The 23,747-nt window shown below is 49.2% G+C and overlaps 1 protein-coding gene and 1 long non-coding RNA gene across 2 annotated transcripts; one reads left to right on the top strand and one right to left on the bottom strand.

The window, feature by feature from the left end:
• Positions 1-1,261: 1,261 nt before the first annotated feature.
• Positions 1,262-2,972, top strand: LOC120323528. The gene is made up of 3 exons (XR_005564059.1): positions 1,262-1,654; positions 1,918-2,018; positions 2,687-2,972. It is a non-coding gene; the product is annotated as an uncharacterized LOC120323528 (long non-coding RNA).
• Positions 2,973-4,714: 1,742 nt separating this feature from the next.
• POU3F4 (POU class 3 homeobox 4) lies at positions 4,715-6,117 on the bottom strand. Its single transcript, XM_027725536.2, is given in 2 exon segments — positions 4,715-6,066; positions 6,068-6,117. Coding segments are annotated over 2 exon segments (1,173 nt in total). The 3' UTR covers positions 4,715-4,943.
• Positions 6,118-23,747: the final 17,630 nt, after the last annotated feature.

The following is a 23,747-nucleotide window of genomic DNA, read 5'->3' as shown; positions in this document are numbered from 1 at the left end:
ATCTTGGAATTCGACTGTGCAAAGACAAATGAATAATTCCATCTGCATGGAGAACTCACTGGATTCCAAGGAAGCTGCTCTGGTGAGTAAAACAATGAATTTTGTCTGGGTTTTGGGATCAGATCCTTGACTGAAGAGCATCCACCCCCAGCCCCACATGCTCTTGGAGGAAGGACTTAGGTTTTCAATGTGCCTCCATCCACATGTGGATCTGCCCTAAAGCCAGTGGGGATTTTGGTACATGGCCCAAGAGGACCAGGTTGCTCTAGTCTGCTCTGCCTGAACCTAGGGAATTGCTACTTAAAAACACTGAAAGAAAAACTCAAAGTACCAAATTTTGAGGGATTTTAAAAACATCTTGGTCAAATGTTGGTATATTGGTCCATATTCCGAATGATCTGTAATGACCAATAGAAAGTGAAATGGCATCTCTGCTTCCTTTTAGTAATTTTTGCTTTGAAAAGAACCCCCTCCTATGTCCTGGCCTTCTTTAGAGAGGAGGAGAACACAGCTTACAAATATTTGAAATTTAAACCCAAAGAAAGCCTCTGGTTCTCTTCTTTTTGTATAATATGAAAAGCAGAGAAGATTCAGCCTCAAAAACTGCTTAAGATGTTTAGTGCTCTCCACTAAAATCACAAAACCGACGTAATTTATTGTTATCAGCAAAATGCTTGTTTCAATCCTTTCTTTAAAGGATTGTGTGAGGTATTTCTCTACTAAATTAGTGTGAATGGCTGCTAAATACACACCAAAATTCCTCCAGCTGGGAGGCATGGCTGTGCAAAGGCCAGGCCACTCAGGTCCTTGAGGAGAGCAGAGGGAGAAGCTGCTGCAAGCCCAGAGGCTGCTGAGATGGATCCTTGGTGGTGGGCAGCTTATATAAACCTTGAATATGCTCCTCCTGGAGTTACCCTATTATAACAAAGACCAAATTTGGAGTCTCTCATTCTTATGATTCTACCCCGTGCTTCTTTCCACCCCCTCTTGAGTTCTTTTGTTGAAAAATTCCTAAATTCAGAAGGTAACCTGCTCCGCCACTGCGAAGCTGAAGTTTCTCTCCCTGCCCTTGGTTTGGTGGGACTTTGGGATGCTGAGCTCCACCTCGATGGGCTCAGCACCCCGAGGCCTCCCCACGCACACCATGGAAGATGGGCAGCCAAGAAGACAACAGTGATCTGTACTTAACATTAGGTGGCACAAAAGAGTTTCCTTTTGCTCGCAGAACACTGAAATCGACGGGCAATAACAAGCAGAGATTTTCTTTTCTTTAAACAAAATTCTCCTTCCCTATTTTCCCCAGCTTTCCAGCGGCCTTTGAAGTGCTCCTGTTTATAAACTTACTTGATTTCGTCTTTCATTGCATCTCTTTTGTCTCTTAACCTAATTTGTTTTAAAATAAGACATAGCCCAGCCCTCGCTGTGGTTGTATTTACAGAGCAGCCAAAGGGCTCTAAAACAGGCTAATTTCAGTGAAACGCCTTCTGTCCCTCCTCCAAACCAAGGCTGCCTTCAAGAGCTTTGCCTCTCAGGACCCTGTGTGCTCAGAGCCAGAGTGACCACGCAGGGCATGTTTTAACCTGAAGCTTTTCATCCGTGTCCTTAGTTGGGGTTGTTTCCAAACCGCGGCCGTTTACTCCTGGTTTGGTCCCCGGTGTGCATTTATCCTGTTCCTGCAGTTGACTGAAAAACGTGCTTTTGGGGGTTATATTTCCTTCTCCTGCTGCTGTAATCCTTTCGGAGAGAGCTGGAGGTTGTGGTCCCTCTGTGGGGGCTTTGCTGCCCAGCACAGGGGCAGTTGTCCCCAAAGCTGCGGTGCTGCAGCTCGCCAAGACTTACAAATGAAATAAATCAGTTTTACGGTTAAGAAACAAAGCCTCGCCCGCTGTTTACATCCCAAATCCCTCTCGCTCCCAGGTACAGGATGGCCGGGTTGTTGGGAAGGCGCCTGTCCGCTCGCTGGCTATTGAAGACAAGAGCTCTCTCCCTGCTCGGGTCGCTCCTCAGGATTCCTAAAGGTAATTTTCTCCCCCTAAACTGTTGGCAGAAGGGCTGGGTATTGTTTTCTCCGAGGTTCGGCCTCAGAGAGGCGAACAGAAAGAAATAAAAGGCCGTTTCGCTGCCGATCCCTTGAAGTCGTGCTGCCCGCCTGCCTCCCCCAGCAGCCGGCGGGCGGCGGGGCCGGGGCCGCCCCGTCTCACCCCGTTAGCCGTGATGGAGTGTTATTGTTCCGCCGCCCGCCCGGGGGGAGCGGGGGGCGGCCGGAGGAGCCCCCGCGGCCCGGCGAGCGTGGAACAAAAGAAACTTCCTCCGTGCCCCGGCTCGGGGGGTGGGGGGGGTGGGGACGGGACCCCCGGGCGGGTCCCCAGGGCCGCGGGGATGCCGGGGGGGACCAGCCGCGGGTGGAGGGGGAGATGCTGCGGGGGGCGAGGCGGGGGCAGCGCCGCTGCCGCTACACAGCACCGAGATGCACGAACGCCGACAGAACCCGCGCACACACACACGGCTCCCTGGTTATGTTCACACGCCGCCCGGCCCCGCCACCCCCGAAAAAGCCGCGAAGACCTTTTGCCGCCCCCAAAAGCGCCTTTTCCATCCCGAAGGGGCCTTTCTCCACCCCAAGAGCGCCTTTTCCATCCCCGAAAGCGCCTTTTCGACCCCCAAAAAACCGCCTTTCCCGCGGCAGGTGTAACCGGCACCACCGGGATGAGCCCCCGCGGACCCCCTGCCCCGAGGGCACCGGCCCTGCCCGGGGATGCGGAGCCCCCTCCGAGGAGCCCCCGCACCCCCCGCACCGCGGCTCGGCCACCGCACAAACCACGCACCCGGAGCTTTCCGTCTTATTTTGTTTTTCTTTCGTAAAAATGTTTATTTAAACTTTTTTTTTTTAATTTTTTTTTCTCCTTTTACAACAATAAAATATTGCGTCAATATAAACCCCTTGACTAAAACTGGTCGACAACCAAACGTTACAGCCACTCGTGTGTTTCATTATGATTTTTATCTGCACTGGCCGGGAGTGGTTTTGTGTGGTCGCCGAACGTTTTTGTGGGATCGCGCGGGGGGGGTTTTTTTTTTTTAACATACTGCGGAATTTATTGAAAATAAATAATTGTGGGCAACTGCACTAGGCAATTTTGGATAAAATAGTTGAAAAAAGCAACCTTGAATGAAAATAGCGTGTATTATACAGCAGTTACTAAATGAAGAAACTAAGTGATCTTTCTTTAAATCACTAACTCCCAAAAAACGTTTAATATACAAAACTGGACAGTTATAAAGTTGGCAGAAATAGGCAGGTCCTCAGTGTCGAGTTATTTTTTTCTCTTTTTTTTTTCTTTTTTTTCCTTAATTTTTTTTTTTTTTTTTTTTTTTAGCGCTTACTGAAAAATACTTGAAAAATATAAATGTGGAAAGGAAAAAATCATCTGGAGGGCGGGGGAGAGAGCGGGGCTGTGCGGGGTCCCGGGTGCGGGGGGTCCCGGGTGCTGGGGGAGCCCGGCCCTGCCCGGCGGCCCCGGGGGGTGCGGGAGCACCCACCCACCCACCCAATCCCCCCCGTGGGTCGGTGCGTGGGCGCTGCACCCCCGTCCTTGTGTCCAAGAAGGGGCGAGGAGAGGGGGCGGTTACAGCTCTGCACCTCCCTGTGCCCAAAAAAGGGTTCTGCGTTTAGCATTTTACTGACTTTTTCTTTGTTTTGTTGTTTTGGTTTTTTTTTCTCCCTGTTCGTTTTGTCGCTGATTATATTTCCTCCCCCCACCCCCCCCCACCCCTAAAAGCTTTTCCACAAATCCAGCATCTCCCTGTGACACGGAAAGAAGCTCAGCGTGAACCAAATGCGGGTGTTTTCTGTCCCGTTCCCTCCCTCCCCCCCCCGGCTCCCCGAAATTCATGAGACACCTCATTCCTCTTCACTATCGAAACAAAATACAGAGAAACCAATTTCCGAAGCCAAAGCGCAGAAGGATAAAGGTGTTTTACTACAGACCTCTCAGTCTGGCGCTGATCAAAAAGCCCAACTCATCTTCGGAAAGAAAAAAGACTGGCAAATGCCACGGGTTTGGTTGTGATGCTTAATTTCGGGTAAATCTCTTAGAAATAATTTTTTTTTTATATATATATATATAATATTTTTTTCCTTGGGAGAAGAGTGGGAGGGGGAGGTCAGGATTGTGACCCGACCGTTTTACGGTGTTGGGAAGTTCTTGAAAAAGGAAGAAAAAAGCTGCAACAAATAAGCCTGTTCTTCACATCGGTGCGGGGGCTCCGCGGGTGCGGAGGGACCCCCGTGTCCTCGGGGGGGGGACGAGGAAGGGCCGCGGCCGCCCTGCCCCGTCCCCGCTGGGTGACATTGCCGGTGGCGTGGGCAAGGGAGAAACGCTTTTGACTGCTCGATTCGGTACAAATTAGGTCACAAATATTGTGTACAGTTTGTAGTAAAACACCTCAGACATTTAAAAACGCTATATAAGTCTTTAAAAATGCAAAACTAGTCTATTGTAAAACAGATTCACCTGAAATACAGCTGATATAACCAAGGCGCTGGAAGGTTATTCATAGGCACACATCTGTCTTTCCTTTTCTGTCGGGTTTTTCGTTTTGTGTTTGTTTTTGTTTTGTTTTTCTTTTTAATGTTCTTTTTTTTTTCCCGTGGGTTTTCCTTTTTTTTTTTTTTTTTTCTTCTCTATTTTTCCTTTCCCGTTTGGGTTTTTGTTTTGTCGTGTGGTCGGGTTTTTTTTTTTTCGCTTTTTTTTTTTTCTCCTTCGTCCAAGCGGAGCCCGAAAAACAAACCTTGTCTGCGAGTAAACACCGTGTGTGACCAGCGGGAAGGTCGGAGAGAGGAATAAAAATATTGCCGAGGCGGCGGCGGGCGGGGACCCCGCGCCGCGACTCCCGAAAGCATAAGTTAAAGCCCCGAGGGCAGTCCCGCGGCCGGACCGCGGTCAGAGGTCGTGGCAGCCCGTGTCCGTTTTCACGCCGTGGGCATACACGTCGTGCTGCGGCTGCTCCCCCGGAGGGGTCATGCGCTTCTCCTTCTGCCGCCGGTTGCAGAACCAGACCCGCACCACCTCCTTCTCCAGCTGCAGGCTGTCCGCCAGCGACGAGATCTCCTGGGCGGCCGGCTTGGGGCACTTGAGGAAGTGCGTCTCCAGCACGCCCTTGACACTCACCTCGATGGAGGTCCGCTTCTTCCTCTTCCTCCCCTGCGCCGCGATCTTGTCGATGCTCGTGGGGCTGCCCGTGGAGGAGTCGGCCTCCTCCAGCCACTTGTTCAGCAGCGGCTTCAGCTTGCACATGTTCTTGAAGCTGAGCTGCAGGGCCTCGAAGCGGCAGATGGTGGTCTGCGAGAAGACGTTGCCGTAGAGGGTCCCCAGCGCCAGCCCCACGTCGGCCTGGGTGAAGCCCAGCTTGATGCGGCGCTGCTTGAACTGCTTGGCGAACTGCTCCAGCTCGTCCGAGGTCGGCGTCTCCTCGTCCGAGTGGTCCTGGCAGTGGTGGCCGCCCAGCTCGCCGTGCTCGCCGCCGCCCTCGCCGCGCAGCCCCGGGTGCAAGCCCTGCCCGGCGGCGGCGGCGGGCGGCGGGGTGAGCCCGCCGTGCTCCAGCATCCCGCCCACCGCGAACCCGCCCTGCGAGTACACGCCGAGGGGCTGCCCGGCGGCGGCGGCGGCGGCGGCGGGGGGGGCGGCGAGCGAGGCGCTGTGCGCCGGGCTGGCCCCCCAGGCGCTGGGGTGGTTGGCGTGGGGCGAGTGGTGGGAGACGTGGGGCGAGCGGTGGTGGATGATGGCGCCCAGCTGCAGGTCCTCGCGGCCCGGCTTCACGTCGGGCTGCTCCAGCGGGCCGCCCGCCAGCGCCGCGGGCCAGGGCGCGCCGTCGCTCAGGCTGGTCACCCAGTGGTGCCCCAGCGGGTGCCCATTGCCCGGGACGCCCTGCAGGTACTCGCTCTGCAGCAGCTTCTGCGGGCTGCGGAACGGGCTGCCCTGCTGCATGCCCGCGCCCTCGGCGTGGGCGAGCGCGCCGGCGCCCAGCAGGCCGTAGGGGTTGGAGGCGGCTGTGGCCATGGCCGCCGCAGCCCCACGAGTTATACTGAGCGGCCGCCGCCGCGCCGGGCTTTGACATCCAGCGGCACGGCGGGCCGGCGGCGGCCGCGCGCTGACTGACACCCGCCGCGCCCAATGGCGCCGCGCCGCCGCCCGCGCCGCCCAATGGGAGCGGCGCGGGGGCGGGGCGAGGCGGAGGGGGGCGGGGCCGGGGCGCCGCGCGGGCGCGAGGCAGGAAGTGAATCACTCCGCCGGCACCGGGGGCCGGGCGCGAGGCGGCCCCGCCGCGTTAACTCCTTCCGCGCCGCGCGGGCACCGGGGGGGCTTCGGGGGGCACGGCTTGAACGGGGGAGCGATGGGAACGGGGAGGGGAGGGGAGGCGTGGGGGGCACGGCTTAAATGGGGAGCGATTAGCGCCGCGGGAGAGCGCGGCAGAGGTTAAACGGCGGCGCCCGGGCGGCTGCGCTGCGGGACCACCCCGGGGCTGCCCCCGCCGCTGCCCCCGCACGCCGGGCCGGGCTCCGGGGGTTCAGCGCCCGCTCCGCTCCTCCCGCGGTGCTGCCGCCCCGGGCTGCCCGTGCCCGCCCGCCCCCTCCTTCCCCCCCGCCCCCCGGGCCGCCGCGCTCCGTCGGGAAAGAAAACTCAGAACCCCCCAAAATAATAAAAAGCAGCCCCAAAAGGAGCTTCCCCGGCCCCGCCGCCGGTACATCCCGCTGGTGTCTCTCAAAGTTGGCGGCGCGGAGCGCACGGGAGCGGTGCGCGCCCGGCGGGCGGACTGCGGGGCGAAACGGGAAAAAGGGGCAAAAAACTCCAGAAAAGGGAAAATAACGGGGGGAAAGGCGCGTGCGGTGCCCGGACACCCCCCGGGGGGGCGGCTCCGGGCCCCCCGGCTCGGCAGGGCCCGCCGGGCACAGCCCCGCACCCCCCGAGCCCCGGCGGGGCGGGCGGAGGAGAAGTCCCGGGACCCCCCGACCCGCTCCCGAGTTCCAAAATGACCTTTCCCCGCATCGTTTCGGAGGTAACCGAGCTGCGTAATTATATTTGCACTTCCAGAAGACTGCATCAGAGTCCCCTTATTGGTTTGAAATTCCATTAAATATATTGCAAGAGCTCCTAGGTTAAGCTTGATTTAAATTTGCATACATTTTCATATATTTAGCAGAAATAAAAGAAGGCTTGCAGCTACCAGAAAGTCATTAAGGCATTAGTTTCTCTGAGAAGACAGATCTGAAGAAAATTCAAGAAAATGAGAAAATAGATCTAAATAAGGTGAGCTCTCCTCTGGTTCCTTCCGAGCCGGGTCCCATCGCTTTGCTCATTATAATAATAATAATCACAATAATTTCTCGCCGGGGCAGCGTGCGAGAGGGGTAAAGGCAGGGCTGGGTGGTGAAGGAGCAGAGCGGGCTGCGTGGCTGGAGGCAGATCGCGATATATCGGGGAGGCTGCGGGTCCCCGGCGGGCACCGCCGCGCTGCGCACCCGCGGGGGTGCGGGGAGGGGGGAGCGGCTGGGGAAACACAGAAAAAATAAGGCAAAGTAAATAAAAAATGAAGTTTGCGGGTAGAGCGGCGGCGGTGTGGGGGGGGGTGGTGTGTGCGACGTGGGGGGGTTCGGCGGGGGGGTCGGGAACGGGAATGTCCCTGTCGGAGCCCCGCTCCCCGCGCGGGGTGTGCGGGCGGTGCGGGGCGCGCAGCACCGCGGCCGAGCCCGGCGGAGCGCGGGGAGGGCAGGGAAGGAGTTATACCAGCAGCCTTTTCCTTGTTGGTTGGTTGGGTTTTTTTAGCCTTTTCATTTTTTCTCTTTTTTTTTTTTTTTTTCCTTTTTTTTTTTTTTTTTTTTCTTCTTTTTTTTTTTTTTTTCCCCACTCCGCCTTCACAAGCTCCTCGAAATAAACATCACAGGAGCCCGCGGGAAAAAAAAAAAAAAAAAAAACCAACCAACCAACCAAAAAAACCCCCCAACAACATCAAATCCGCACTGTATAAAAACGTAACTAAATTATTTAAAATTAATTTGCACTTTAACTTCCGAAACAATTTTTCAAATCCCATCGCCCGTGAAAATAGATGTTCAGATCCGCCGTTTAATTAAGGCAGAGTCTCTAGCAGGGAAATAAAACCCCGAACGTCCCATTTTAATCTTTGCTGCAAATGTAGCTAAGGCAGAGCCCGGCTCCGCTCCTGCCGAGGCGGCTCTCACCTCGCCTAGAGCAGAGTATGGTGGATTTTATAGTGTTTTTATCTGCATATAGTTAAATCTTCTTGCTGTTCTAACTAATCTGCTGGAGAGGGTTTCTTTAGCTCTTTCCTGTCAGTCTAACTTCCCAAGTGTAACAGATGCCGCTCTCAAGCGGTCCTTTCTGCTGCTTTTCTTTATTCAGCCTCGCATATTTCTCCCCATGATCTGGGTTTCCATAGAGAGAGGAATAAAAGGGGGACCATGGCCACAAATCCCCTGCCCCATGCAGAATAAAAGAGCCTTATTCAATAGCCGACCCCGTCTGGACATGGGAGAAAAATAAGTACATGCAAAGCTACTGTTGCAAGAATTTGTAACTTATTTTTCATAGACCGAAACCCATTAAAGTTTTTTTTTTAATTTAAAAAAAATTTTAAAAAAACTTTCTGGGTTCGGACCGTGCGCTCCAGCCCTTTGGCTCCGGGTGCCCCCGCCCCGGAGAGACCCGCGTTTGCCTAACAAATAACTCGCTTTAATATCTATTTTTTCTGCTAAATCTTTGGCGTGAAAAAGCTCGCACAATAGCGGGAGGCAGCACCGTCCTGGGGCAGCGAGAAGTCGCTGGAGAGAACCCCCCGCTTTGAAGTGCAGGGATTGTGTGGAGTCCCCTCGGCACAGGCGGGACCGGGACTTTCTGGGGTCACCCGGGTGCGTGGCGTCCCCTCGGTGTCCCCCACGCTCGGGGCAGGGTGGGCTGTCCCCGCACCAACCCCGCACGTTCCCCTTTAAGAGCTCCAACCCAACGCGGGGTGCGGTGTGTTTGTGTTCCATAGGAAGGGACTTGGCACAGAGCGAGCCCAGGAGCGCGTTTGTTATCGTGACAGAGCTGATTTTATTATATTTAAGAGATTTTTTTTTTTTTTTTTTTTTTTTTTTTGCTCCTTGTTCATCCGCGGGAGGGGAAGGAGAAAAAAAAAAAAAAAAAAAAAAAAAAAAAAAAAAGGTCTAAAAGGGGTTCGTTTTGATTGTGTTTAATACAGCATGAAGCTCGGAGCGGTAAGCTGTGCCTCGGTGTCGTGACCTCTATATAGAAAACTTCACCTTCAACACAAGTTCACTTTAGAGACAGGACGAGTTAGATTGCGCTTGGTGGGAACAAGTGCAAATTTAAAAACAGAGTCAATCATAACGGGGGTGGGGGCTGGGAAAGGGCAATTTAACCGTTTCTGGAGCCAGGAGTTAAGGTTTGCATTGTGTACATCCAGGCGCTGAAGCCCAGCCACCCATCAGGGCTGAGAAAGCGGCTCCTGGAGCTCCAGAGAGGCTTTGGGAACACCTAACCTGCGTGGGGGAAGCTTAAGAAGCAAAAAGGAATTTACAGAGTATTAGCAGAAATTAGCCAATACCGACACAAGCTCAATTAGTTCCTTTTTTTTTTTTTTTTTTTGGTCTCTGTTGGCTGCTCTTGAACGTGAGTAAATGCTGTGCAGGGAGAGAGGAGGGAGAGAGCCACACACTGCCATCTCAGAGCCCCAGCCAGGAGATGGACTGACAGATTGCAAATTAAACTAGTCCTAATGTAAGAATGAAAGCAGCCCCCCCCAAATCTCTCCCAGCACCAGCCCGGCAGCAAAGAGCCCGGCACGGAGGGAGCGTGGCTGCGGCTGGGCTGGTCCAGGGAGGGACAATAAAGCCAGTCCCGGGCAGGAAAGAATCACAAGGTAAATAGTATTTGTATTCTAACTGCTGCGGTTTCCGAAGCGTTTTGGGCGACTCCTCGCTCCTCTGCTCGAATCGCCTGTTATTGTTATTATTATTAATATTTTTTTCGACGTTGTTGATGTTTTAAAAAGCGTACTTGCTGCGGGAAAAAAAAAAAATGTCGTTCATTCGTGCACTACCCCGTCACGTTCGGGTCACTGTTATTTTGGAGCCGGGTCGGTTTTAGAGGGTCTCGTCTCGAACGTTTGGTTGACGGAGCAAAAAACCATCAATATATTCCGGGAAGTCTCTCCAAAGTGCACATTTTTGCTGCGGGACCGGTCTGGCCGTTTATTAAATCCACGAATTGAAACGTCGGGTTTTGTTGTGTTTATGGAGAAAATAGGGATGGGGAGAGAGGGGGCTGCGGCCGCGGACCCTCCTCGGGCGGTGCGTGGCAGCTCCTCGAGGTCACGGCAGGAGTTAATAGACCCGCACAACAATGCGGGTCCCTTCCCTTTTACGTAGGCACTTTCCTCACCGTGCCATTCACACAGGCGTGATGACAAGAATGCGTTTGTTTCATCCCGGACCGAAATCCCGTGGTTTTTTAGTGATTTTTCTTTTTTTTTTTTTTTTGCTGTGAAGCTTCTCTCAGCAAACGGGGGGATGCGGTTAAGGATGGGCACCCCCAGCTCCTGGGCAGCTCCTGTCGCGCCAGAGGCCATCCTGCCCGAGCTTTAGAAATAATCCACACACAATTCCCGAACGGACAGATTCCTGCTCAGACATATTTAAAGGAAAATGGGTTGGATTTGAACACGCACTAACTGGCTCGCTAGTTAACCTCTGTTGACTAATGAGACACTGAAGACAAATCGCTCTATTCCTTGGATGACAAATACCTGCGTTGCTGTTTGGTAGCTTAGCGAGCAATTTCCACGCGGGGTTTGGGGGTTTATGTGTTGTGGGTTTTCCCTTTATTTATTTATTAACTATACGTTTTTCCAGCTGTAGCACTCATCGTGCAAAGCATCCAGCGATGCTCCTGATTCCACAGAGGGACTGAAACGCCTCCTGCATTTTGAAGCGCCTCGTCAATCCTAGATTTACGTTTAGAAATACGTAGATGCTGCTGCTAATTCTTGTTTTGTCACAGACTTTCGCGTGTTTGCGGCTTGGTGGAAAGTTTCCTGCCCCCTTCATTCAGGTCGAGCCGACCAAAGCTATTACAAGAATGAACTTTCAGGCCAGGCTGCGTTGCTAAAAGATGTTTCCTTCGTGAATCGCGCTTGGGCAATGCAGGATGGGGATGGGGGTCGTGAGGCAGGTTGGGCGTGTGCGGTTCCCTGGCACCTCATGGTACATTTTCTCTCCACTCTCGCCCAGGAGAACCCCGGTGAAAGCCCCTGGAGGCTGCAGCATCCCTGCCCCTCTGTGCCCTCCCCGGGCGGGGGGTCCCGGGCACGGCGGGGGCTGCGGGGGAGAAGTTCATGGGGAGGCGGGCGGACAATAAATCACCGCGGGCCCCAGGGCACAGGGAAGCGCACACGGGAGAGTCTCCATCAAAGGGGGGGAGACAGCCCTCGGCTGCGAGAAATAAATGGGAATAAATCAAAGCGGGGGGTGCCCGGGGCAGGGGGGGGGCTGAGCCGGCCCCTCTCCTCCCGGGAGCGCCGGAGCAGAGCCGGGGAAAGGCACTCTGCAAACTTTTAATGAAATCACCGGTGCTATCGATTTTTGTGGGTTTTCTTGCCGTGCTTCAGACATTGGAAAGTGTCCCTCTGGGAATGGGGGAGGGGGCAGAAGGCAGCGGTGCAACGCGAGCTGTATTGGACATGCAGTTATTTCATATTTTCGAAAATAAACGGCGTCTCTGAGGGTCCTCCAGAGAGCAAAGGGACTCCAGGGGCGCTTGAGCCAACCCATAAAGCTCGGGGTTTAGGCGTGCAGGTGTCAGTTTGCAGGCCCCTCGTGGACCTCTGGGGGACCGGGACTGGCTGTTATCCCCGCGATCCCTGATGGAGAACCCCGGGAAAGCCGGCTCTCCTCCTCGGACAGCACAGTTTTGAAGTGCCACATCCAAGTGTTTCCTCTTTGCCTCTTCTCCAAACTGTTTAGAAATTACTAGTAGCGGATAAGTAAATTGCAAGTAAACCTAGTGAATTAGGATGATTCTCTATCAGTTTAATTTATGTTTTATAGTTAGTTTAGCCTTCTGATTTGATTGCCTTAGTAATGTGAATTGCCTACAGCTGCTGATGATACAGCTTTAATTCTGTTTTAAAGGTCATGTAAACATGTGCCTGTAGCATAAGGAATGCAAATTCAATTCCCTTTTAATGCTTCCTCACATTCACTTCACAGCCTTCACCTAGAAAATTAGCAGGATTTAATAGGGAACCGTGTGACTGTTGTGATTCCATTAAAAGCCCCTCTCACCCCCAGGCGTGGCTCTCCCGGGCCACCCCACGCCCGTGACACGGAAATGGATGTGCTTCCCACGCCCGTTTTGGGGGAAATCGAGGTATTTTCCTCCCCGGGATGGACTCATCACCTTCTCGTGGGAGCTTTAGCTGCAGGTAATTATCCCAGGGCTGGATAACCCGGCGGCATCACGAGTTACCCCTCAAAGCAGCGGGAGCATCCCACAGGTGTACACCTATGCGTAAGGCTGTAGTAGAGCTGCGTGTGCCCTTACGTCACGGTGAAAAGCGATGCCGGGAAAGAGAAAAATGGATAAAAATACTTGTTTTGGGCCGAGGTGGGCTCTCCGCAGCAGCAGGGGGAGAAGCACGGTGCCAAGGTGATGGGCGTCGACGAGAGACGCCTGCGCCTTGAAGATAGGCATCGTCGAATTAATTTTTAAACACGACCAGCCCTGGGTTCATCAGAGATTGCTTCAGCCCAGAGTAGGTAAAAAAAATTTAAAAAAAAAAAAAAGGGAGAGAAAAAAAAAAATTATGATACCACTCTGTTCCCCTCGTTTCAAAGGGGTTTAGTGAAGTTGCTGGGAAGTTTCGCCTTTGAACGGGCGGGCTCTTCCCGCCTAACAAGTAGGGAAGAGCGGCAAAAAACCCCACTCTGGAGCCGCTTTGAAAAGGGAACGATGTGTCACTGCATAGCGAACCGGGGCGAGAGGCGATTTCGCGGCCCTTCCAGCCGCAGGGACCCGGCCGGAGCCGGGCGAGCGGGACCGGGAGCGCCCGGAGCCCCGACTGGGACCGGGGGGTTCCGGGGGAACCGGCCCCTCTGCCCCGGGGGGCTCCTGCGCTGTGACGGCGGTGTCGCAAGAGGTACCCCCAGCCCTCTTTTGGTGATGGGATGGTTCCCTGCGCTCAGGGGGTGCCTGTGGGATCCCTCAAACACTTCCCGTCTGCCCGCGGGGTGCGGGCAGCATCCTCCTCCTGGGCTTCATCCCCAGCACCCCTGCGTCCCCACGAGCATTCCCACACCTTCATCCCCAGCACCCCTGCGTCCCATGAGCATTCCCACACCTTCATCCCCAGCACCCCTGCCTCCTAACCAGCATTCTCATCCCTGCCTTCATCCCCATCCCCCCTGCCTCCCCAGCCCCGCCTGTGCCAGGGCCCCGGGGGCCACCCCACACCCCACTTGCTGTGAAAATGGTTCATTCGCCCTCAGGCCCCCCCCGGAGGCCAAAGGAGCCCGGGGTGCTGAAGGCACCTGCCTCCCTTTCCCTGCAGTGAGGGATCCACACCGAGCCCGTGTCTCTCCCTCACAAAAATGAGCGGTTTTTTTTCGCAAAATCTAAATCCTTGTAGTAACAGCTCATTGGTGATTCTGCTAATGTTGCACACCTCATTAAATAGCCCCAAACACAAGGAGGTTTAAATGACTTTATTGAATTAAAAATAGCATAGGAAATCACCTATGGTACTTTCATCAAATAATTACTGTAAACTTTATACATACAGCCAGAGATTCCCTTTAACAAATCTATTCATAAAACACGCGGGGGTTTATTTAATGGCTGAAATAACTTAGAGCAGCACAACTCGCTTGAAACATCGAGCCACACTCGTGCACTTCCCTAATATGTTCCTGTGTGTTTCCCTGAGTGTTTTTCTTCCTTATCTTTTTTATATCTGAAGTTCTATTCCCCTCCTCTACTCCATGTATTTGATCATTTTTTCAAGTCCCTTGGCTGAACCAATCTCTTTTCATGCAGAGGATAAAAAGAGAAAAACTTCAAAGTAGGTTCAGGTAATTAACAGCTGAGGGGAATATAATCTAAACCATAGGCCCTGCTTTGCACCCAGGTCTGCTTTCAGAGCCAGCCGGCAAGGGAGTGCCTATTCCCTATAGCATCCAAATCTGCTTCCTCTGAACAGCTTTGCCAGGCCTCCAGTTATCACATCTGCATTTCAAACACCATGTCTCTGGCATTAATTATTAATTAGCCTACAGTCACCCCAGAGGATTTAAGTTCCAGCCTGCACATACTTATTCATTGACCTCTATCTTAGTTTTTGTTGGAAAAAACCCACTAGAATGCTTAATAATTTCCTTTCTCTCAGACCCTCTGTTCTAGTTTCATGGCAGGGAAACAGTATATTTTGAGATGGAAAATCACAGGGTTGTCTAGAAATTTGTTTAGAGCAAAACGTTATGTCAAGAGTTTGAACAAACCGTTTCAAAAGATTTAGAAGGAGTTTTGTGTGAGTGTTTTTACCTCTGACAAATGAATTTATGGATTTCCCAGAACTGAGAGAAGGTGGATGCAAACACGAGGCGGTTTGGAGCTGGGTGGAACAGGGCTCTGTGTGCACTTTAAAAATACAAACTGGATTTAATTACTGGGCAGCACATTTATAGGATCAAACTAAGGCAAACGTTTGTTTGAAAGCTCTGGGGTTACTCTGCCACTGACACGGGGAAGAATGAAAATAAAAGTGCTCTTGCAAGGCACGTTAGTGCTTGGGCATTAAATCTGTGCTCCATCCTCAGGAATATGGAACTGCAGAAGTCTGTTTTGTATCAGTCCCAAGGTAGTTTGGAAGAGCCTCTTTAGACATTAGGATAAGAATAAATCTTACTCCTGCTTTCTGAGCTGTCGTGTATCTTGATATTAAGGTTCCGGTGGTAAAAAAAAATACAAGTAATCAGGTTTATGTGTATCTCTTTTTCAAAATGCTCCATGAAATTCAAAGTGTTTGTCAGAGCTTGGATGAACTGTGTATTGGATGCTGCCTTTTGTTAGTGGATTTTGATGCCACAATATCCCGCCCCCCTGATTGAGTCCTTTTTTAATGCAATTATCCCTGGACAAACTTCCCTAAATATTGCCGTGGCTTCTCGTTTTTATTTGTGGTGGTGCTATCTCAAATAATCATTGAGACATAAAATATTCCTCCACTTTGTTTCCCAAGGAAGTGTTTAGTCTGTAATCACGAGGTCAGACTGGTTAACTTCTGTGCCAGCCTAGAATTGATTTTTGAAAGCGTTTAATCTACGCCTAAGACTCTTTGAATTTCTATTTAGTGAAGGATATGGAAGAGAGCTCTGATGCACAAACACATGTAGTTAAACTGCCGGGCTATCTCAGGAAACTAAAATGCATTTTTCCAAAATTGCAGCTAAACCAGCCCTTTCTGGAAATCACAAGCCTTGTGTGCCTGTGCTGCAGTAAATGAGCACCTGAAAATAGATGTAGGGACTAAGGCTGTTGACTTCCATGAGGGATCTCTCTCCTCAGCCTTCCTGAGAGTTTTGAAGAGTTGGCTTGTTGCTGCTCTTTTATTATTTTCCCATTTTATGAACAGATCTGGGGAGTGTTCAGCATTCGGTAATAACTAATTTTGCCTCTGCTTCAAATATTTAGAATAATTCTTACATTCAATTCAAACAGCAAAAGTGCTTCTATTTCACAAGAAAAAGAGGAACAGAAATACTTCAAATTTAATTTCCAGGAAGATGATTCCCATTTATAAACCAACAGATTGTATCTTGGTGCTGAAGAGGGAAGTAGATCTAGATTATTTTAATAAGACATCCAGGACCTTTTAATCACTTCTACAGTGATACTAATACCACTAATAACAGTGATAATGGAAAAAAACCCTAGTGTGAAACCAGGGCTGGAATCTGTTCTTGGTAAATGTCAGAATGTTTCTGAAATTAAAACTTAGCTGTTAATGTAGCTCTGTACTGTATGAATATTAAAGAGGAATAAGGACTAAATTTCTTCCACAGCAGAGTGAGGTGTTGTTTTAGAAAACAAACCACGTGGCAGCTTCATTTGCAGGGAGGGATCTGGGGTGATTTTAAGGGATGGGGGGGGGCTGAGGGCTGCTGGGCTGGGCTCTTGCTGGTCTGAGCCCTCAGAAATGTCTTCTCGTTTTTCCTGTCGTTTACATTTATTGCCATTTATTTACCAGGTTCTTGGGATAGAGGTTCCATGCCCCAAGACTGGAAAACTGTTACCAGTGCTGTTAAATTACAGTTTTGTGTGGTTGTAGTGCCAGGAGTGAGGAAAGCATGAATGTACAGATACAGTGGGTTTGACATGTTGTGAAATATTTGTACTGTTCTTGTTATGAGAGATGAATTTCTATAAGAAGCCTATTTTATGGTTCATTTTATATATATTTGCATTTATAGTTTTCTGTTAAAGCTCAAATATTTTACTCTGTTGGTAAGAACTAACCCTTGGCAAGTCTGGAAATACTTTGGCCCCTGTTGTTATCATACCCTTCTCTTTTTTTTTTTTTTTTTTTTAAATAACTCCTGCAATAGTTTTCCAGCAGTGCCTGACATCCACCAAGGACTGAGCTGTAACTGCATTTTGTATTTCGAATGTTTCACATGAACATGTCTTGCATTCAGATCTGTAGGTTGCAGATCACTTTTTATGTAGAGAAGCCACATGGGTAATTCTGATTTTCAATTACTTGAAGAGTGATTATAGTAAAAGACTGTTGATTCCTGGTGTGTTTGAAGGCCATGGGCATCTCTTGATGAAGCCTTGGATGTTGTGTTGAGGGAATCTCTCCACCTGTGCACTTGTAGGTGGGGAAAAAAAAGCTCTTGTACAAAGAGCGGGTGAAGGTGGAGATCTCCACAGGTATTGCTGTGTCAGCAGAGATGGGTTCTTGTTAGATTAGGAAGGGAATGTGGGGCCAGACCCTCAGCTGGCATCACTGGGCATGGTGGTACTGGAATTCGGGGAGCAAAGCTGAGTTCTGTGAGTGGGAGCTGTGCGTGGTCTCACCGAAAGGGCGAACGTGTGACATCAGAATTATTTTGCGTAATGCCCGAAATAACCCTGAGCCCCTCAAGGACCCTTTGCCTCTGTGATGGTGCCGTGTGGGAACGAACCTGCAGCAGGTGGAGGGGGCCTGGTGTGAGGAGGCTGTGAGCAGAGATTAGCAGTGAAGGGCTGGGAGGTGTCCCAGAGGCTCAGCCTGTGACAGCAGTGGTGACTCCAGCGTGGTGCCCGTTCCCGGAGGGGTTTCTGTACCTGCCCAGAGCACCAAAGCCCACCTTGAACTCACCGTTTCCCTGGGTACAACCATATCATGAATCCACTCCTAAGCTTTGCTTTGAGCCACCTCAATCCTAAAATCCCCAAAGTGTGACACCCTTAGCCCCCTTGCTGCCCCCAGCCTGGTGTTTCATCTCGCCCTGTAAAACCCGTCGTGTTTTGACTCTTCCCGAGGCAGCGCTGAGCGCTCGGGGCTGAGCCTGGCCCACAGCCAGCCCACAGCCCCCCGCTCGCTGCCAGAGCGACCTGCAGGGTTTGTGAGATGGTTCCTGCCAGGCAATCTCTTGGCACAGCCGGGCACATCCTGCCTCTTGACCTGCCACCTCCAGCCCGGAGCTGCCGTGCCCCGAGTGGGGCTGCCGTGGTGGCATTGGGGTCACACTCCACAGCCTCCCCCTGCCCGGGGGTTCCTTGGCACTGCCTCTAGGTAAAGTTTTAAAGACTTCATAGAGTTTCCTATCCTCTCCCTTTCCCTTTTTTTTTTTCTTATTTTTTTTATATGTTTGCTTTTTTCCCCCTATTTTTTTTAGTTTCTTTTTCCCCCTCCACGTGTGAAATCACTGGAGCTGCACTTACTGTCTTTGTTGGGGGTCTAACTTCATCACAGGATGAATTAAGAGGGCCAGGATGCCCCTTACAGCAAATTATCACAATTTGGGTGACTTTTTATCAGCTGAAAGTCCATCCCACTGGTGGCAAATAACATGATTCCTGCAATTAAACCCTTCATCACCAAAATCATAGAATCTTAGAATGGTTTGGGTTGGAAAGGACCTTAAAGATCATCTTCTTCCAACCCCCCTGCCATGGACAGGGGGGCAAAAAACATGAACAACATATTTAAAACTTGTTTGTATATGCAATCCAAAGAATAAGGATGATGTTTGGGAATTTTTGCCTATTACTATTAAGTTTTTAAATCATAAACCAGAGTGTATGTGTGTGCCGTGTAACAGCTACCACCAAATCACACGTAACACTCAGTGATAATTGTGTTCATAATTACGGAGTTAATTGAATTTCTGTAACAGTTAAAATCCAGCATATAAAAAGTCTCCCAAGATTGAATGTTTTAGTTAGGGAAGAACAGGCTCTTTTGGAATATTGAGTAAAACGAAAGTAGTTCTCATATACACATGAGCTGAAGACTAATGAAATAACCTCCCCAAATGAATCTTCTCCATAAATGCTGTTCCAAACGAAATGTGGGATCACACAGAAGCCATGAATTGTTGCAATGCCTTGCAAGGGAAAAGCAGTGTGTGCTGAGGTATTGGAGAACTGGAGAGACACATTAGAGGAACTGCAGCATCTGCATCTGCCAGGCTTGTGAGGCATTAGGAGCACTCTAGAAATGCACTGCTGCCAGATCAGCACTGCTACTAACACTGGAATATTGTAATGACGGGTTAGAAAGTCAAATTTTGCCTTAGTGTTTGACTGTAAAAGACTGGTATCTTTTAGTTTTTAATTCCAATTTTTATGTTGTGATCCATTCGGTGTTTTTGTGCCACTTTGGGCCACCTTCAGGCTGATTTACAACTCACCAATTCCACAGGGGAGTCACAGGATGTTACACTACACAGAACGTGGACCTGTGTGTCTGCTGTGTGTTATCAATTGATTTAGCTTTGGAGAGAAAAGAATAAGGTCAAGAATTGCCAATATGCTTCATGTTAAACCTGGATATCTCATCGTGGGCAGAGGTGTCCTTCTGAAAATGAGAAAGGACTGACAGAAACTTATTGGAGTCTCTTTCTTCTCTTCTCTTCTCTTCTCTTCTCTTCTCTTCTCTTCTCTTCTCTTTTCTCTTCTCTTTTCTCTTCTCTTTTCTCTTCTCTTTTCTCTTCTCTTTTCTCTTCTCTTTTCTCTTCTCTTTTCTCTTCTCTTTTCTCTTCTCTTTTCTCTTTTCTCTTCTCTTTTCTCTTCTCTCTTCTCTTCTCTTCTCTTCTCTTCTCTTCTCTTCTCTTCTCTTCTCTTCTCTTCTCTTCTCTTCTCTTCTCTTCTCTTCTCTTCTCGTCTCTTCTCTTCTCTTCTCTTCTCTTCTCTTCTCTTCTCTTCTCTTCTCTTCTCTTCTCTTCTCTTCTCTTCTCTTCTCTTCTCTTCTCTTCTCTTCTCTCACTAAGAAAAATAATCCCTCTTTGTTTTTTTTCTAAGACAGAATTTTTTTAATATTACTTATTCCAAGAACAGTGGCAGCTAAACATTTTTAGCAATGAAATAATACCCATTTGGAAAAGAACAGCCTCAAATGTCAGCAAAGATAGTAATGACCCAGCCCTGCAGGAAATGCAGCTTCAATACCCCTTTTCCAAAGGATCATGTGTGGAGTTTCATTATTTTCTAGTAAGATTCACAGGAGGCTGTTCCTTTTAATATCCTGTTTTTCCTACTGACGAGATCGACCTGAGCGGGTAAAATATAAAATATTGATAATTAGACCTCGGGTCCCTCATCTTTGGTAGCAGAGTTTCCCCTCTCTGCTCTTTTTGTTAAAAAAGTTGCCAGTTGGTTTCGGTGGCTGGAATTTATTTTAAATATTACTGCTGTGAGTTGATGTACTAAAAAAATCTCCGAAGTCCCCCCGAAGTCCCCCGAAGTGCAGGGGGGGTTTATTTGTGTTGTCTCTCCCTCCCAGGCCCCGCTCCCCTCCCCCAGCAGCCGCACTACAAAGCGTGTTGTACAGGGACTCCATTAATCCTACATTTCCTAGATGGTATCTGAGGCACAGTGGGTTTCCACAGAAATTAATTTGTCCTGACAACAGGCCTAAAGATTGGAGTCCAGGGATCACTTGGCAAATTCCCTTTAAACTGAGCACAATAATAAACAGAAAGCTGATAACGACAGTTCTCAAAGACCACACAGAGGCCGGGCCCGAGCCGAGGGCTCGCCGTGGATCCGCCGGTGCCTCCGATAATGGCACCGGGGCTCGGCTCCTGATAGGAAAATGAGCCTCTGCTTTATGCACCTTTTAATACCCCAGCCCTGGGCAGGGCTGACTTCAGCCAGCAACCTGCCTTTTTAACTCCTGTCTACAATAACAAAAGTTCGGGACCGATCTGGCTCACACCGCTCTTATTTAATATTTATGTTATGTTACACGGCCTTTTTGTGTCTTATTTTAATATAGCTCTACTTTTCTCGGTGCACCTTCCACATGTATATTAACAAGAGTTTAACAGTGGGCAAAGTAATATTTCCAGGGATGAGTCCGGAAAGTTCACCGTTTAAATATATTTTCTTTGAGGCTGTGGCAGTTTAGGGTTCAGTCGTCTCCTATGCAATAATTCCTTTTAAGAACAGTAAAAAGCATTTTAGACAGAGTTATTGCTTGTTTGCTCGGTTTTATTTATCTTTGCCTTTGGTGCTTATTTAAATGCTGTTGTTTTCCCAAAGTTAAGGTAGGGAAATATATACTAGTAACAGTGCATAAACAAACATTCATTGGGTATTTTAGAGCTTGTCAAGATAAGAGTGTTTCAACCTCTGATATTCATCAATACAGAATTTAGAGTTTTGATGATAATTGGGATTTGTGGCGTGTCAGTAAACCTCTGCCAGCTGCATTTCTGAAAAAAGTAATCACAATATTAAGAATTAGGACTGATGGGGTGGGGTTAAGTAAGAGATGTGTTGCATAACTTTTCACTGCTTAAGTACACGGTATGGAATGACTTAAGTAACGAGTTAAAAAAAGGAGGACAAGTTAAAAAGATGCGTGAAAAATGGATTTTATTACTGAAAGAGACCTTGAAAGTAAGGGCTAATTTCACTCTCAGCATCCAAAATCTGAAATAACAGGCTCTTGACGCAGAGGGGACTGTGTAACTATGTTAAAAGCATGATCCTAAAGGTCTTTTCCAGCCTAAGCCTTTCTGTGATTCTCTGAGGCAAGTGCTGCACTTGACAGGTATGGCTGCACCTAAACAGCACGAGGCACCTTTGATCACTTTTAATAGTGCAGATGTTTCTCTGAAGATGAAAACTCAGCACCTGATATATCCAAACTCGGTGAGCCTTAAACGCGGCGCCTCCTCTGCAAACTTCCCCCCCCTAAAGGAAACTCTGCTGGGCTGGAGATGAGCAGCGATGCTGAAGCTGTGGATGGGTCGTGCCCAGGGAGGGCAGGAGCAGGTGGGTGATCCAGGTCCGTCCCCTCCATCCCTGCTCCCAGGGAGATGGCAGGATGCCAGCGGCAGCGTAGTTACGGGCTTGGAATGCTGTGCCCTTGGCGTTTGTGGTACGGAGCGTTTATGTACAAAAAAAAGTTCTGTCTCACGTGCTTTTCCAGCACAGCTGATGCCAAAACTATCCCTGACTCTGATAAGGGCAGCACCAGGTTTGTTATTTAAGAGCTTAACAAGCTGAGAGGTGGGACCCGTCATCCTGCTGGAGAGGGGAGTTCGCACCCCACCTCCCTGCTGAAAAACAAACCGTCTTGCTTTCAGTATCGACTTTAAATTAGTTTGTACACCACGAATTAATCAATTACAGCCGCTGTATTTTGGAGATGAAATTCAGGACGAGCAGGGCAATTTGTATTTGTCACACCTAAAGGACTCCGTTGTGCCGAACCGCGAGGGATTTGAAAACAACTGGTTTTAATGCTCTCCAGCTCCTCTTTGCAGAGCCTGATGCAGGAGCAAATTGACTTGCTGTGCCTCTTAGTTCTGCAAAGGAACAAACCAAAATACTCCCCTCCACTTCTTTTATATCCAAATGCACTCAGTGCATTGCAGTGTACAAGCTATTAGTTGTTTTTTTTTTTGAATTTGGATCAAATCAGGCGTTTTTCCCCCAGCAAATAGTTCTCTAGTGTGCTTTATACGTTTGATTCAAAGGCCTGTGTATTATTTGATGTTCTTAGGAGATAAACAATAAACTTTTGAATATGTTTTTTCCATTTGAATACAAGCCTAGGGATGCTTCACCCTGCATCCTAAAGCCTGATTTCCCCTGGGACTCATTATCATGCAGCTCACATGTTCAGTCACCTACACTGTTGAACTTACTATCAAATAACCTTCGAAATGTTACTAGTTATTACGTGTCAGAGGGCAGATTTATGATAAACTAACTTTGAAACAAAATAATGAATTCTCAGCGTTCTGTTTCCAGCAGCATTTCTGGTAATTTTGCTGGATTTAAATCTTAAACCAGTAAGTTGCCTTTTTCTCTTATTCTGTCATATAAAACAGCTCCCTCCCCTCATGAAATTTCTGCCTCTTTAAATATGGTTTACAATGATTTCAGCACTGCCTATAAAGAATAAAAATGAGAACATTTGTCTGGGAGCTCCCCAACTGCCCACTGGAGTTCATTTGTGATTAAACTTTCAGAGCTTTCTAACTTGGTGAAAGTTAAATTAACTTAACCCTTAGCACAGTCCCCCCGTGTCCAAAATCCAGCTGGGCAATAGATGTTTGCAGACAGAAGTATTTGCTCCTTGTGCCTTTTACTGCCAGTATTTTAAGGGTTTTGAGTGATGTTCTTGCATTGGAGTGACAAAAATCAACAGTACTCTCTTCTCAGAGAGCAGAAATGTGGTTTAGGGCAGAGCAGAGGGGTTTTCCAAGAGGATATCCTGAATTTCAGCCCCCAAAGTCCATATTTAGGGATCCAAATAACTGGCCAGTTTTCAGGAAGGCTGAACATGACTTGGGGGGTTCTGTAGGCACTTGGCTTCTTTTAAATGGCAGCCAGTGCCACCAGAACTGGTAATGAGATTGTCTCAGAGGGATGAAATTCAGGTAGATAGATGCTAAACACTCATTTTGGAGGTGGTTAGAGTAGAAAACATCTACAGATGAAATTTCAAAGCACACTATGTCAAAACTGAAGTCTGGCTAATTTGGAGAAAAATCAGTGTAGCTGCTCTGGGATCAGTGAAGTTTTTTTGGTTGTATCTCAGATGAGGATCGGGCAGATTAATGTCTGTAGGATTTTCACCTCCTACCAGACAAAGTCTGGGCTTTGAGATATTGCTGATCTGTGTGGAAAGTGCTTGACCCGGGGTAGGTCTGTGAAGCTGGGGATAGAACCACCATCTTCAGGGCTCTCTCTCATCTCCTGTGCTCCCCTCACCGTGATTATGGTTCTACAAGGGCGTTTCGGGCAAAAGTTCCATATCAGGCTATCTATTAATATTTATGCAGCAATTCGGGAGGTAATGCATTGTTAAAATACAAGTTGGAAATGTACCAAATTTAATCACTTTTAGCACCAGAAATTATCTGTTTCTACATCAGATAGAAGGGGAGGGGGGGGCTATCATTACAATATTCTATTTTTTTAACCAAGTTATTTGCCAGTTCTAAC

The sequence above is a fragment of the Pipra filicauda genome, unplaced genomic scaffold (genome assembly GCF_003945595.2).
Source record: "Pipra filicauda isolate LSUMZ 115617 unplaced genomic scaffold, ASM394559v2 scaffold281_size1565311_pilon, whole genome shotgun sequence".
Classification (NCBI taxonomy): Eukaryota; Metazoa; Chordata; class Aves; order Passeriformes; family Pipridae; genus Pipra; species Pipra filicauda.
This window is presented reverse-complemented; position numbering and strand designations above follow the sequence as displayed.